This window comes from Vombatus ursinus, unplaced genomic scaffold (genome assembly GCF_900497805.2).
Source record: "Vombatus ursinus unplaced genomic scaffold, bare-nosed wombat genome assembly UNPS02015414.1, whole genome shotgun sequence".
Lineage (NCBI taxonomy): Eukaryota > Metazoa > Chordata > Mammalia > Diprotodontia > Vombatidae > Vombatus > Vombatus ursinus.
Window position 1 is genome coordinate 856,242 of NW_020955192.1, and position 17,364 is coordinate 873,605.

Consider the following 17,364-nt stretch of genomic DNA (forward strand, 5'->3'; position numbering starts at 1 on the left):
GACCCCAATATGGAGTTTTCTTAGCAAGGATACTGTGGAGCACTTTGCCATTTCCTTGGATTAAAGCCAACAGACGTTAAGTGGCTTGCCCAGGATCACACAGCTATTGAATTTGAACTCAGGTGTGCCTGACTCCAGGTCCAGCACTCTGTCTAATGAACCACCTAGCCGTATGGAGTGTTCATGGAGCACTAGCACCTCTGGTATGAGGACTTGCCAAGCCCTTTTCAAGGCTGCTCATCCACCATCTGTCACCCAACTCACATCTGTCATTCCAAGAAACTGTAGCATGCACAGCAGCCACACCCCAGAAAACCATCTTGGCAAACAGGCTAACCCAGGTTGAGGATAACCAATAGGCCTCAAACCTATCAGTGAATTAGGGTGCTTTCTACCCCAAGCAGATGAAGACTTTCCCTGATAGAATGGGAGGATGAGAATTATGTGTTGCAATGGCCATGAGGTTTTAAAACAGGTACTGTGGAGCAGGTAGAGCTTGACCTGACATCAAAGACCCTGAGGTCATCTACTGTGTGCCAAGCTATCACTAGTTGTTTTGAGTTTTGTCTTGTCACTGGACTTTGATGACTGGAAAAGAGAGAGAGGCTGATGACTTTGTGCAATTCTGCCTTGCTTTAATCTAATCCATGAGCAAGTCAAGACATCACTCTATGATATCACTGGTCCTCTTCAAAAACAAAGAACAAACAACAATAGCCCTACTAATGAATATTGAGGTGTGGTAGGGTTCTAAAATTCAAACGTTAGAACTGATCCATCTATATAATTATTTAGCTAATTACTCTTCATCTTATGCACAAATATAACATGGATGACTAACAAATACTTTGCTAAAATCTGTCTGCCATGTTTATAAGATTCCCCTGATCTAGTAGTTAAAATAAACTATAAAAAAAGAAGAAAAAGAAATTCAATAAATGTATCATGATCTTTTTTTGATGAAACCATGTTGGTTTTAATTGAGCATGATTTCCCTAAATTTTCATAATGATTTGTGAATTTTTTTGTTTTGTCTGGACCTGTGATTTCATTCCAGATGACTGAGACCTATGCAAATTAGAGAATTAGAAAGTTATCTTCAAGTCTCAGAAGTTAAATGATTTACTTTATAAGTCAGAGGTGGGATATGAACCAAGTTTTTCCTGACTCCAAGGCCAACTCTCAATCCACTGTCTTACTACTGCTCCAGAGCTCAGATATTATATATTTAATATTCTAGACTTTATTTTTTCAGGAATAGAAAGAAGACTCATGGGCCTTTAGCCTGTAGACCCTACCTTTTTCTCAATATCCTTTGGTGGTTTAATACCTATTACACACATTCTTTAGTTATGAATATTCCCTCTTGTCTCTGTCCTGATTCCTTTTCTTTTCTCCTTCTTACTGACTTCACCAGCTCTCATGAGTTTAATTGTCATATATGTGCAAATGTCTCACAGAAATGTATCCAGCCCTAGTTTCTCACCAGAGCTTTAGTCTTACATCACCAAGCACCTACTGAACATTTCAAGGTGGATGTCCTGGAGACATCTCATTATCTTTCTCCACACACTCATTTCTCTTCCAAACTTGCCTCTTTCTGTCAAGGGACACCATTCTTCTGGCAAGTGTCTCAGTTTCATAATCTCAGCATTATCCTTGATTCTTCATCCTCCCTCACCACATATATCTAATCAATTACCAAATATCAACATTTCTACCTCCATAAGATCTCTCAATCCAACCCCTTCTCTCCACTCTCATAATCACCACATTAGTGGTGATTATGCCTATTATCACATCTCACCTAGATCAATCCAATGGGTGCCTCTCTCTACTTCAAGTCTTACCTCACTCTAATCCATTTCTTTAAGTGCTTATCTAACGAGGTCAACTTCCTCACTCAATAAACTGTAATGACTCCCTCTTGCCTTTATAAAACCCTTTTTTAACTTTAAAGCTCTTCACCCCCAGGACCCATTTTAGCTTTCTAGACTCATATGATATTTTCCATTCTACACTACTGGCCAAGCCAGCCTTCCCTTTCTTCCTCAAACACGACACTTTGTCTCCTACCTCCATACCTTTGTACCTGCTCTCCTTCATATTTGGGATATACTCCCTCTGCTTTATTCAATTTCTCTGTTCCTTAAAGGCTCAGCTGAAGCATACTTTCTATATGAAGCTTTTTCTGATCCCTCCAGCTAGAGCTCTCCCTACCAAACATCTTGTACTCTTCTACTTAACTGATTTATAGGTATTTGCCCTTGTTATCTTTATCTTTATTCATTATATATTTACATATGTTATTGTTTCCTCTATTAGAATATAAATCTTTATGAGAAGGGATTGTTTCATTCTTTGTGTCTGTATCCTCAGCACCAAACAATGTCTGACACGCAGGAGTCCCTTAATAGATGCTCATTGGTTGACTGATGACTAACTTCCCTTTTAGAAAATGGAAATATTTTACCTTCATCATGCTTCTAGCACCTCTCTTATTCTTCCAGTAACCCAAAATCACCAATAGTGAATTAGCAACAGCATCAATCAGTTATTTCACTAAACTAAGATGTAGTTCATCTAGGCCTAGTGTTTGAACTTATTGAGAACCTCTAGATCATCTCCCCACTTACTTTGGGTTTCAACTCCTCATGAATATTTTTATTTTAACCTTTCAAGTCCAAGGATCACTTTATTTGAAACAAAAAATGGGAGCAAACTAAAATTTAATTATTTTGGCCCTTTTACTATTATCCTTTTTATTATCTCATCAACCTTGAGCAGCATTTATAATCCTTCTTGGTCCTTCTATTACCTCAAATGTAGCTTCAAAAACCCTCTCTAATTGTCCTTAGCATTTCTTGACAATGTCAGTTTATTCTGCCCTATATAACTCTTTTTTTTTTTTTTTTTGGCGAGGCAATCAGGGTTAAGAGACTTGCCTAGGGTCACACAGCTAGTGAGTATCATGTGTCTGAGGCTGGATTGAACTCAGGTCCTCCTGACTCCAGGGCCAGTGCTCTATCCACTGTGCCATCTAGCTGCCCTATATAACTCAACAGTATTCTTATGGTACTAATTTTTATTCATTCCCACTCCTTGTTTCCATTATCTTTCCTTTTTTTTAAATTTTAATTTATGTTTGTCCATGAGTTTCCAATGGTTTTGCAGTCTTTTAGAAGGAAGTTATTTCTTATCTTCTTCAACAGAAAAAAATTATTTTTAGGTCTTTAGAACTTCATTCTGGATATCCTCCCATTCCTTTTGTCCCAACTTTCCTTTCATATTATTAGGCCATTGGCATCCTCCTATTTTTGATGCCTTTGGAAAGACTTTGTTATGTTTCCCTGTCCTTTTCTATCATAAATGTTATTGTGGAATGAGCTCTTGCTTGTTTATGAATGGGGATCCAATTATTTTTTGCCCCCCCACCACATGTATACTTACACAAGCAATTTGAGCAGCAGAAATTGAGATTTGTCTGACATTCTAGTCAATATAAAATTTTCTATTAATTTTTATTTAATTTTCTAAAAAAATATCTTTTTACACTATTATATTCTTCTATTATTTTATTTATTTATTTTATTCTTATATTCTATATGCAATTTTATTTTTATTTTAAAATTATTTTTGTTGGTTAACTGACATAGCTAATATATTCAATGTCAAGTCCTTGAGAAAACAATATTTTTCTAATTTAAAAATAACGCTCAGTCAAATGGATACTTTGAAAAGATTTAATTTTGTGCTTCATTGCAAATTGTAATTTAGTAAGCTTTTTGTGTGTTGTCATTCAGAGCTGAGATTTAATGATAGCAGGAACCCTGGATTTGGCAATTTTCTCCATCAATATGTATTGGCAATCCATGTGTAATCTAAAACCTTTGAGTTGCCTGGGACACTTAAATGAAAAATAAAATTACTTTTCATAGCTATAATGTACTAAATCAAATCTTCCTGACACTAAGATTCTATCCAACTTAATAGAATATACATATAGAAACTTATTATTTCTACTAAGTTCATTTAAAGACAAAAGAAAACAATCTCTGTTTTATGGTATGTTGGTTATAAAATAAGGTAGCTAAATTTCAGTACAGTTTTATCATTTATTCAAAAGTTGGGAAACATGACTACATTTGGTGCCATTAATATTTATTATAAAATGTATATAGATGCTAGACAATTATGAAAATTAATGAACACGTTTCCTGAAACTACAGTTATCATTTAAAGTTCATTATTTCGATGCTACCACTGAATGAGACTAAAGTATACCCGAAGCTAAAAGTGTTTTTTCATGCCTCAGATTTTTCTGGAGCATGTAGACTTCTCTTTCTTCTCTCATACTATAACTGTATACAAATCCTATCCACTTTTGTGGTTGTAAGCTCACAATATCACAGACTATCATTTTTTTTTTCATTTGTAGATTCCTCAAAATCAATCATCAAGTGTTTATTAAGCAGTTATTACTGTAAATGTATGGCACTGTGCTAGTCATGCAAAGACAAAAATGAAGCAGTCCTGGCCTTCTAGGAGTTTACATCTATGGGGGGGTAGACAACATACACATACATAAGAATATAAAATATTATACATACATACATACATATATACATATACATATACATATATATATATATATATATATATATATATATATATATATAAACAAATACAAAGTAATTTGGTGGAAGGCACTCACTGCTGGGAGAGGTCAGGAAAGCCTCATGTAGGAGGTAGCATTTGACATTGTGCTTTCCATTTAGTAAGTACTGAAAGAATAAACAGACATGTGATTGAATTGAATTAAATACTTAGGAAGTTGCTTGTCAGAACTCAGCTTTGAAGTTCCTAGTTCTACTACTTGACTACTCTAAACCAGAGGTGTCAAACATCTGGAAGGTCACAGGGCATCTACAATGCTCCCTAGTGTAGCCCAAATCAGATTAAAATGTAACTGGGAAATATTTAGTAAAAGAAATAAAATGCAAAAAAATAAGAATAATACTACATTTTAAAATTAAGTCAACATACGACCAGTGGGGATTCTTATGTATGGATTAGTGGCCCCAATTTCCATTTTAATTTGACACTATTGCTGTAGACCACAAGCAAGGGTAAGGCAGAGACTTCCTCTACCATCTCCCCAAGAGAGATCATTCGATACTTGGAGAATGAATATAAATGCTAGACTTAAGGAATGAGAAAGGTAAACATCAATAATTTCTTCCCAACAGAGTTGGATCCCTGGTGAGTCTTTCGTCAAGCCTTCGTCCATGCCATTTCTAATGAGGTCCTTGAAATCTTAAAACTGAGAAGAAAATCCTTCTGTAACATACAGCCCTGCTGAAATTAATAAGTATTAGTTGACTCTCTGAACCTATAGAGGATGATCTGTGAAAAATCACACTCAGGAATTATCATCTCAAGAGCTTAAAAATCCAGAGTAGTTTAGAAACAGATTTCCATGTTGTCATAGATTCAACAGAAAGCTCTATGGCAGGGATCAACCCTGACCTCATCAAGATCATTTCCTTTCAAGGACAATGTCAGTGCAGAATTTATAAAGTGCCACACTGGACGGTAAGTGTATGACTCAGTATCCTGATTTGTCTTTCCAAACTCATACTTATGGGATCCAAAAGCTCTGTGACACACTCTTTCCCTGTTTGGATCAATCTATCCTTAACATATTCTACTTTGTGAATGCCAAAGCACCTGGGGCAAAAGGGGAAAATATATAGATATAATCAAAATTGCAATGGCTCCAATCCCTTAGTACCTAGTACTTTCCCAGTGACTTTTTTTTAACTGAGAACCTGTAGGAAGCCACCACATTCCTCTGTGATACTGCTGTCCTCTCTCTGAAATGACGAGCAAGTTCCCTTTCCCCCCTCCAGTGTCCAGCAAAGGAAACTAATGGGCTTTTTGTAAAGCTTCACCAATATGGACAGTCAAAACTCAATCAACAATCAATGAGAGAGAAATAGAGATGATAAAGAAGAGCTGGAATTTTCTTCTTTTGCCTTTCCCTGAACCCTGGTCCATGTGTGTCATTAGTGGTTCCATTGTCTGACTCAGAAGCTCAGTCTTCAGTCTAACATCTCAGAAAAATACAAAAACAGCTGCCTTGAGTTTCTCTGTGCTATATTATTGATAGTGTAGATAGCATGGAAGGGAAATTATGTATTCAGGGGACAAAGAGACAGACTCAAAAGGACTAATAGAACCTTATACATTTCTTATAACATAAATTTCCCACTGTGGGTGAGCTTTCTCTGGATGGGGGTATTAATGAAGATCCTTTTTTAATACATTGCTTTTCTCTCATTCCCACAGATCACACCCAAACAATGTTCACAGCAAATCATTCCACAGTGACAGAATTTATTCTTGCAGGACTGACAAACCGGCCAGAGCTCCAGCTTCCCCTCTTTCTCCTCTTTCTGGCAATTTATTTGGTCACTGTTGTGGGAAACTTGGGTATGGTAATATTGATTGGTCTCAGTTCTCATCTTCATACCCCCATGTATTATTTCCTTAGCTGTCTATCCTTTATTGATCTCTGTCACTCAACTACCATCACTCCCAAAATGCTAGTAAACTTTATTGGAGAAAAAAACATCATCTCTTACCCTGAATGCATGACTCAGCTCTATTTCTTCTCCATTTTTGTAATTGCTGACTGTTACATGCTGGCTGTGATGGCATATGACCGTTATGTTGCCATCTGTAGCCCTTTACTGTATAATGTCATTATGTCCCCACAGATCTGCTCAGGGCTAGTAAGTGTCGTATACATAATGGGCTTGCTTGGTGCCACAGCTCACACAGGCTGTATGCTTAGAGTATTCTTCTGCAAGAAAAATGTCATCAATCATTATTTCTGTGATCTTCTTCCCCTTTTGAAGCTCTCCTGCTCTAGTACTTACATCAATGAAGCAATGATGCTTTTCTTTGGTTCATTAAATATTTTTGCCCCTGTAGTAACCATTGTTAGCTCTTACGTATTCATTATTGCTAGCATCCTCCGCATCCGGTCCACTGAGGGAAGGTCCAAAGCCTTCAGCACTTGCAGCTCCCATATCATGGCAGTTTCTCTCTTCTATGGTTCTACAGCATTTATGTACCTGCAGCCCTCTTCTGTCAGTTCTATGGACCAGGGGAAAGTGTCCTCTGTGTTTTACACCATAGTGATACCCATGCTGAACCCTTTGATCTACAGCTTGAGGAACAAGGATGTCAAAGTTGCCCTGAGGAAAATTCTAAAGAGAAGTAAATTCTGGTGAATTTTAATGCTGTTTTATGAGAAATAAAACATTGTTCCATCCTAGATGATGGCATCAATTGACTCCATTCCTCCCATAACCCTTTTCCTGTTATCTCCCTCCAAAAAGTAGCTCCTCTTTCAGTTACATTTTCAATGTCTGTAGGAGGAGGAATCATTTAAAAATTAATTCTAATAATATGGAATAGCCACATATCTAATCTTAGGTCAGATAAGCTACTGACAGTGTAGCTACCAGGGCACTCTACACATTCAACTAGAATTGCTTTGTGATCCTATGCAGCCCCTTTTGATGAAGGTGCAGTTTATTTTTATCATTACAAGAGGCCACTTCTCTACATTTACAAGCTCTGCCTTACCTCCAATGTGGGCAATCCTTTTTAGTAATCCTAGTTACCCTACAATTACTTTTTGTACTTCATTTGGTCTACCTTCAACATTCATGGACTCTTGCCTGTTCCATTTCCTTCTTGCCCACTCTACTGTCTTGGTGTTTTAGTATATTTGTGCCTCTAAAAAACAAGAATCTCTGTTAAATTTCCTATATTCATGGACTGTGGACTCCCCCACCTGTGCCAACAATTGTACCCCAGCTTTCAGTACTAAGTCCATCATCACCAAATCAGGCTACTAATGTCCTCTTGCCTACACAAAAACCTTCAGTGCTCTCATTAACCCTGTGTATTGTGGATCAAGAAACAAATAATCCATAAAGTTGCTGCTATGTTATGGTATATACCTAACTTTAAGTATCTAGAGCTAAACATACAATCAGTTTGCTTGCACTGAGTGGATTGAGGGGATTAGAACAGTAAGTGGTAATGGGAATTGAGTAAACTACACTGACTCCATCAATTCTGGAGCTCAGTTTCCTTTCTGTTCAATTATGGGTCTAGTCTAATTTCTGTCTTGTTAAAAAAATTTTATTCAATTATGTGAATTGTGATAGGACTTTAATATTGTTGGAAATTAGTTCTGCATGGTTTGAACTAACTCTACTTATTGCTTAGAGACCCTGAACTGAGAAACAAGGTTATGCTCACAAGAAACCCAGTCAGATCTGAAGACTGGTAGAAAGCATTTTCTCACAATTATACAACTCAAGCAACCCACATGTCTTTTCTGAAAACTGGCCCCATTTTGTTCAATCAGTAACTTTTTTATGTTCCTTTGAATATAGACACTTGGAAGGAGTAGGACACCTCTTCTTTCTGATTTCAGGGAATTGCACCTATTTGCTTTCCCCCTCCCAACTTAGAAAGTCCCTAATCTTTCCTATAATTAGAAATCAGATTATTTAATTTTGTATCCTGGTTAATTTTGTTTTATTTAATTAATGGCTCTTATTTGATTAACTGTTTTTAGTGCATAAGAATCTGTTTCTCTCTGTATGTGTGAGGAGGTCCAGTCCCAATTAGTTAAGGCAACTGGTATGCATTGCTTAATAAACTGATATACTCTGAAGCTCAAGCCTTTGTTTCCTCAGTCATTTCATCTTTCACCCACCACAGCACAGATAACAGGTATGCTACTCATTTCCATAGTATATACACAGAAGCCCTCCACCTATGATTTTTTCAAGGTGGATTTATGAAGTTTCTGAGGCATAGAGCATCTGACAGTTTATATACTTGGCTTCCCATTTTGGTAGATGGTTGTGAGGGATATGTTCTTAGGTATAGATAAAGCACTTACAGTTTAATTTGGGTCCTGAAACTCCTAGATCTGATTTTATTCATGTAGAAAATTAGTACAGAAAGTGAATTTTCCTTCTTGTCATACACAAAGGATGTAACTGCTGAGATCAGTACCTAATTCTCTGAGATAACCAAGGAATAGCTGACCATTATGTCCATTATTACAAAAAAAAACTTGTAGGTTGGTAAGAGGTTTCTAATCTTTCCACACCTAGGACTACAGAGTTAGCCTTCTTCTTGACTTAAAAGGGAAAAGTCCAACCCTAACTCCACATCACTGTTTTCTCTGACCATTGATTCTCAAGATTGCTTTCTGAAAACCTATCTTAATGAAACAAACAAACAACTCCACTATTCTCTTGTCCTAAGCTTTTCTTCTTGTCATATTGTATATATGATTTTATTAAAAATAAATTTATGTTAACTTATTTGACAGAATTTAATAATAGCATTTGTTAATGATTTGTTCATAGAATTTGTCAATAGCATCTCCCTACTGATGCAATGCAGTAAAAGCAAGAATGGGATTACTATAACAAAGTAATGCATGTTGTTATCATTCCAGCTTCCTAATCATTGCTACTTTGCTGACCATCTTTGCTCATATCCTCATTCTCATTGACACATGAATCCTCCCATTGATAGAATGTTCAATATATCTTAGTTTAAACTACCACTGATCTATGGGGTTGGACGAACAAAACCAGAGCCAAGCATGTTTGGGTCACACAGTGTTGAATCAAAGAGTTTAAGAAATTATAGACTCTATCCCCATACACCCAAATGACAATGTAAAGAATGTATGTGCCATATGTACAGAATTGAGATTTTGATGATGTGGGGAACTGCTGGTTTGTATTGTATATTTATCCAGGTAAAGGTTGTAGTGGAGGTAGGATTCAAAGAGTTGGAAGGGATTTCGTTTCCTAGCCACATTTTGGGAAAGGTATCCAACTGTCAGTGTAGATTTGTTGGGCATACAACAGAAGTGAGGAAGGGCAGAAATACTTTTTATTAATATGAGCAACATACAGCCATTAATTATTTTTGTATACCTCACCTAGAGAATATAAGCTTCTTGTGTGCAGAGACCATATTCGTTTTTTTTTTTTACCCCTTTGACCTAGAACAGTGCCTTGAAAATAGTAGATGCATGATACCATATGCCATGTCCCTAGAAAGCATGACAAAATGTAGAGTTACTGGGGTTATGAGGAGTAGGAGAGAAAAATTCAGTGGTATCTTTCTACCAAGAAAGTAAATAAGGGAGATATCCAATCAGCATAAGTATTGGCAGTTAGAGAGAAAGAGAGAGAGAATTTGACTTTCACATACAAGACTCAAGGGAAGCATAAAAAGATAAACAGGAAAGGGAAATCATAAGGTCCTTAATAAGTTTAAACTGTTTACATTCCTACATGGGGAGATTACATTTGTAACTCATAGGACCTTTCTCATTATTAGGGTAGTTAGAAGGAGTATATATAGATAGAAGGCACAGGTGTGAGCTAAATATTAAGGGATGAAGTCTAAAAAATAAAATAAAGGGGTGAGAGAGGAATGTACTAGGAGAAAGAGAATGGGAGAGGTAGAATGGGGTAAATTATCTCACATAAAAGAGGCAAGAAAAAGCTCTTGAAGAGGAGAAGAAGGAGAGGTAAGGGGGACAGTCAGATAGCACAGTGGATGAAGCTCTGGCCTTGGAGTCAGGGGAATCTGAGTTCAAATCCAACCTCAGACACTTGACATTTACTAGCAGTGTGACTCTGGGCAAGTCACTTAACTCCAATTGCCTCACCAAAAAAAAAAAAAAAGTAGGGGAGGTGAGGGGAGTGAATAACCTTGTTCTCATCAGAATTGGCTCAAAGAGGGAATAACATACGATCAATTGGGTATAGAAATCTATCTTACCCTACAGGAAAGTAGGAGAGAAAGAGGATAAGAGAAGAGGGAGATGATAGAAGGGAAAATAGATTTGGGGAGGAGGTAGTCAGAAACAAAACACTTTGGAGGAGGGAAAGGGTGAAAGGAGAGAGAGAGAATAGAATAAATGGGGGAAATAGGGTGGAGGGAAATACAGTTAGCAACAGTAGTTGTGAAAGTTTTTTGAAGCAAGTTTCTCTGATAAAGTCTTCTTTTCTCATACATGTAGAGAACTGAGTCAAATTTATAAAAAAAACCAAGAGTCATTCTCCAATTGATAATTGATGAAAAATATGATCACTTTTCAGGTGATATATCTATAATCATAAGAAAAATACTCTCACCATTGATTGGATAAATACAAATTAAAACAATTCTGAGGTACTACTTCATTTCTATTAGATTGGCTAATAGGACAAAAAAGGAAAATGACAAATGTTGGAGGGGACGTGGTGAATATGAGACTTTAATGAACCATTGGTGGAGTTGTGAACTGATTCAAACATTCTGTAGAACAATTTGGAACTATGCCAAAGGGCTATAAAACCATGCATACCCTTTGACTTAGCAATATCAGTACTAGGTCTGTATCCCAAAAGAGATAAAAAATAAAAACAAAGGAAAACGACCTATATGTTAAAAATATTTCTAACTGTTCTTTTCTGGAGGTAAAGAATTAGAAAATGGGGGGATGCCAATCCATTGGGGAATGGCTGAACAAATTGTGGTATGTGATTATGATGTAATGCTATTGTACTATAAGAAATGGTGAGCAGGATACTCTCAGAAAAACCTGGAAATATTTACATAAGCTGATGCAGAGTGAAATGTACTGTGTGCAAAGTAACAGCAATATTGTAAGATGATCAGCTGTGAATGACTTAATTATTCTCAACAATGCAATGATCCAAGACAACTCTGAAGGATTCATGAAGAAAAATGCTATCCATTCCCAGACAAAAAACTAATAGTGTCTGAATATAGATTGAAGCATACTTTTTTTTTCTTTATTTTTCTTCAGGTTTTTTTTTTTTGGTCTATGTTTTCTTTCACAGTATGACTATGGAATAGCTTCCCTTCTTAATGAGGAGGAGTTGGGGGTGCACGGTGGGGGGAAGAAGGGAAATAATTTGGAACTCAGTGCTTTAAAAACAAATGTTAAAAACTGTTTTTACATGTAACCGGGGAAAAATAAAATATTAAATAAGAAAGAAAAAGAAATATAATGATGAAGCATATAATAATTTGAATTTGATTAAAATGTAAAATACATAAAGGCAGGAACTATTTCTTTTTTTTATATTTTATATCCCCAGTTCCTGACAGATAGTAGACATTTAAGAATTATCCTTTGAGCAATTGACTGATATGTATTTCATTGACTTCTAGCAATGCTCAAAGTATTCTTTGGTGAAATTATCATGTGAACTCATAAAATAATGAAAAATCAGATCAAGCAGAGATAAATTGAGGCCAAAAGGAAAGGAATAAGAAATTTGGTGAGAACACAAGCATAATTTCTAAGTATAACTTATAGCATGGTCACTATCAATTTGAAATTATGTAAATTAAGTGAATGATCATTTCTTACCCTATCAAATTAATATTATTCTCCATGACTTTTGATGATCCCCATGCCCTTAACTAACTCAAACTTCACACATTTCATCACAGATACCCAATGTAATCCATAGTCTCATCAGGCCAGTCTCCCCAAATTCATCACAAACACTATGTACTCATTCGCATCCCCTCCTCCCTTCTGATGGTCATCATCTTCCCCTCACCAGGGGTGCCTTCTTGACTACTTCTTGAATATCTACGTTTTGTTCATTTTTAAAGACCCAGATAATTTTCCACCTTCTCTATAAAACTGTCCTTTGCTACTCCCACCTATATCAAAAATATTTATACTTTTTAACTCTCAAAGTGAAACAACTGTGTAGTATTTTGCTTGCTCTGTTATTCTATAACAGTTTGTTAGTATTATCTCCCCAACTCAAGAGTAAACTAACTCTGGACTAGGTTATATAATTCTATCCAGTCTTAGCTCATTAATGAGCACAGCCTAATATGAATAAATACTTCCTGATTTATTACTGGATTATGAAAAGCCAGTGAGTAGGGCAGATAGGAGCAATACAACTACACTGAAGTCGTTTTAAATTCATACTGAGGAGCAAAAGGTTATCTATCTTGTCATTTCAGTTTTCTAAACCTGACTTCATCCCTTCCCTCCGGATCCCTGTCCATCTTCAGATCAGATATTTCCTGTCCACACACTTAGAAAGAAAGGGGATGAGTTGATGTCTTCTTGGAATAGCATCTTTAAATGGTGTTACTTTTCCCCTTCACCTTCTTTTTTGAATAAATTTGACATTTTTGAGTACACATATACACAGTAGCTTTCATTTCCTTAATATGGTTTTAATGGAGTCTGTTTTCTAGTGCATGCTGGCTTCACCCAAATGGACAAGAATTCTGATAAAAGAATCGTAGGATTACAGAATCATTGTAACATATCTCTAGAGATGAACAAGGAACTAAAGCATCTCTAGCATAATTTCTCATTTTACACATGAGAAAACATAAGTTCAGGGAGTTAAGTAAATTGTCCACAGTCAGGAATAAGGTAATTGTCACAGGTGGGGCTGAATCCAGATCTTCTTACTACAGAGATGCTTACTTTGGCTTCACTGCTGAGGTCAGAATAAAGACCCAGTTTCCAGGAATTACAGAAAATTGATACCAGATTCCTTAAAGTGAATGGCTTATAGCTCCAATTCTATTTTTCCAAAAACAGTAAAATGCAAATTATATGGTTCTGTGTAATTTAGTTGTTGGATTTTGCATTAATTCATAACTATTGGGTGACTTAGTTATTTTTTAGACAATAATACTAAACTTGACAGTTTTGTATAATGGTCATAGAATTGTCCTCAAAGTCAGGAATAATTGAATAATTGTATTCAACTCCTACCTCATAAACTTACTGGTTTTATGACTTTGGACAAGTCACTAAACATCTCTCACTGTATCCATCAACTCTCTAAGACTAGAAGTTACAATCAGATGCTAATTTTTATTGTTAGGGTTTTCTCCACATTGGGAATTCCTTATGACAATGAAATTGCAGGTCTGTTTTTTTTTTTAATCCTAACATAAGTATTTCATGAGCACATTAGAAATTTTTTTTTTAGTTTCCATTATTTCAGAATTTCAAGATGTGTTGCACTCCTAAGAAATAACTTGCCAGAAACTCAGATGTACCTGTCTTACCCTCTCCTATGTGTTTATCTCATCAAGAATATAGACTTATCTTGGAAAAAAACAATTTGTCTCCTCCACCATATTCTGCTCTCAACCCATCTTAATCAGTGGATTCTAATCATACTTTGGTTATTTAATAGAGTGCCTTATAGGATAATCCCTTTCTCATCTTTCTTGAGTTCTCAAGGTGAGGTTGAGATACATACATCTGAGTTTCTGACAAGCTAGATCTCTAGACATTTTGCTCTCCCTCTCAGAGGCATTACTAGCTCCATAGTACTTAGGGCTAGCAATGGGCCAAAGAAGATGAGAAAGTCTGGTTTCATAGAGATCTGGGCCCCCATGATGGTTGGTTTTGTAGACAACATCAGGCCAATTGAAACAAAGCATTAACCCTTACTGTCAGGTCTTCAGTGAAGGAATCTGTGTATCTTGCCAATGAAATCAGTTGTGGGAATCTACAGGAGGGACTCTTCTATTCCTTCTTGTACTGTAGTGATACACACATGAGCCTTGATTTCTTAGTTGCCCTAGGAGTTCTGAGAGATGACAAGATGATTTCTTTATTATTACTTTATCCCAAGAACTTTCCATGTACATATACATTCCATGTACAGGAAAGTAAACACCATCTCTCAATCTCACTGGGTCTATTGATTCATCAGATATTCATAAGACAGTAGGATTGTATTATTAATGAATAATTTTCAAGGACCTTACTATCAATACTCAGGAGCTAGTAATGCCTCTGAGAGGGAGAGCAAAATGTCTAGAGATATTGGGAATCATGATGGCTCTGATCCCTTAGTGCCTTGAATAATTGCTTCAACAGAGATGGTTCCTGTGTTCTCACTGAATGACTTTGGGCAACAACTGAGATTCTTTGATGATAGGGACAATAGCTAGTTCTTACCCTAATGGAGTTCAGCCTCTTTTGATGGTCAGCACAGGGATCTGCTGTGTTGTGTGTAGAGTTTCCAAAACATGAACAGGAGCTAGAGAGAAGGGCTGCAGAAAGTGGCTAAATGGAAGAAGTAAAAGTTATGCTTTTCTATAACCCCTGAACATTCATTGTTGTCAGCAGAATCACTCTATACCAGTAGAAAATTCCTCCCTAGTACAGAATGAGGAAAAGTTGAGCATGCCTCATTTTCAACTTTTGTGTTCATGTGTACTATCATTCTAATACTAATTCTTAGACGTAGTAATAAGAATAAAAATAGACTAGAATGATTGCTAAAGTGAAAGCTAAAAGTGATTAAGACTCTAAGTCATATATAGTGATAGGGAGATCAACAGCAATTGGAATAAGCCCCACATAACCAAAATGTTCAGAATTTAGCAGTGCCCATTCTGTGTAATCAAATTCTATGTGAGTAGTGGGAACGGTGGTAAATGGAGAGCCATTCTAATGGGCTACTTCTTTCCCAGTCCTACAGGTCCACAACTCAGAGAAAGAAAACACTCTGCCGCGACTGAATTTATCATACCAGGCTTAACAGGCTAGTCAGAACTCCAGTTTCTCATTTTCTTCCTGATCCTGGGGATCTATATAATCACCAAGGTAGGAAACCTGGGCGTGATCACACCAACCAGACAGAACCAGCCTCTGGACAGTGGGTGGTCAGAGCCTAACAGAGCAAGCTAGAGACAGGAGAGTCAGGAATCAAACAGAAATTTGACTTCAAGGTGAGGGAAATGGCTTACAAGTGAGGACATATGTGCCAGAGCCCAGCCCCTAATGGGGGGAGCTGCTTTAGTGTGGCCAAATTTCAATATTTAAATCAATGGCTGTGCACTGGGCTGTAGCCCTGACAATGAGGGATAACAGCAACTATGAGACAAATTTGATTTGTAGCAGGGATTCATGACCAGAACATGAATACAGCAGGGGCTTGTCTGAGCTCAGAGAATGCAATGCTGGTCAAATACAATAATTATATAAAACAATTGTGGGATTTTGCTGTGGCTGAGATTATCGAGAAGGTGAGTGCAAAGGTTTGTTGTTATACCAAGCTCAGGGTACAGCTTGCTGGCTGGACCTTAGCTCTTGAAAACCCCTAATAGTATCTTAACAATCTTAATTGGTCTTAATTTCCACCTTCACACCCCCATGTACTATTTCCTCAGTTGTCTGTCCTTCATTGACCTCTGTTCATTCCCAAAATGCTGGTGAACTTTGTGTCAGAGAAGAACATTATCTCTTACCCTGAGTGCATGGTTGAGCTCTATTTCTTCATTTTTAAAAATAATTTCTGAGTGCCATATGTTGGCGGTGATGACATATGACTTCTACGCTGCTATCTATAGCTCTGTACTGTATAATGTTATCACATCCTATCAGGTCTGCTCCTGGCTGGTGGGTGGAGTGGGTACAATGGCTATGTTTGGAGGCACAATTTACATAGGCTTCATGCTTAGAGTTTACTTCTGCAAAGACAATATTGTTAATAATTTCTTTTGTGATCTTCTCCCCCTCTTAACCTATATCAATGAAGTAGTGGTTTTCAATTCATTTAATTTCCGTGTTCCAACCTTAATCATCCTTAGTTTTACACTGTCATCCTCTTCAGCATCCTCCACATCCAGTCCACTGAGGGAAGATGCAAAACCCCATATCATGGCTGTCACTCTGTTCTTTGGTTCAGCTACACTCATATATCTTCTTTTACCAACTCCATGGACGACGGAAAAGTATCTTTTGTGTTTTATACCATAGTGATACCTATGCTGAACCCCCTAAGCTAGGTCCCTGGTTTTAAAAATGAGGAATTTTAGGCCTAGCATTTTAAATGTCTTGCTCAAGATGACATAGTTACCTATGAATTTATCACAGGTGGCTGAACAGGCCAGTCAGAACTCCAGTTTCTTCTTTTCTTTCTTTAAGGTGCAATTTGAACCCAGGGTCTCTGATTCTGGAAATAGTGCCTGAAGAGCTAACATGGTAGGAAAAATTAGTTTATTCCCCCATAATAGGTTTTTCCCTAGAATTATGAGAAAGTTTGAGTGTAATCATATGGGGATGGTTCTTCTCTAAAAACTTAGACCTGACAGTATGAGAGCAGGTTGGAGTGAGCAAAACAACCTAGAGATTAATTAGGTGTCTAAATGCTACATAAGAGATGTGCAACGTCCTACAGACTAGGTGGCCACCCCAGGCCTATGTTACAAAAG

At 36.8% G+C, this 17,364-nt stretch overlaps 1 protein-coding gene and 1 pseudogene across 1 annotated transcript; both read left to right on the forward strand.

Moving 5' to 3' along the window:
- The first annotated feature begins 1,070 nt into the window (after positions 1 to 1,070).
- On the forward strand, positions 1,071 to 7,301 carry LOC114032294 (olfactory receptor 8G1-like). Its single transcript, XM_027847544.1, has 2 exons — positions 1,071 to 1,092; positions 6,376 to 7,301. Exons 1-2 carry the CDS (start codon positions 1,071 to 1,073, stop codon positions 7,299 to 7,301), a joined length of 948 nt encoding a protein of 315 aa, XP_027703345.1.
- Positions 7,302 to 16,356: 9,055 nt separating this feature from the next.
- LOC114032324 lies at positions 16,357 to 16,938 on the forward strand (annotated as a pseudogene).
- Positions 16,939 to 17,364: the final 426 nt, after the last annotated feature.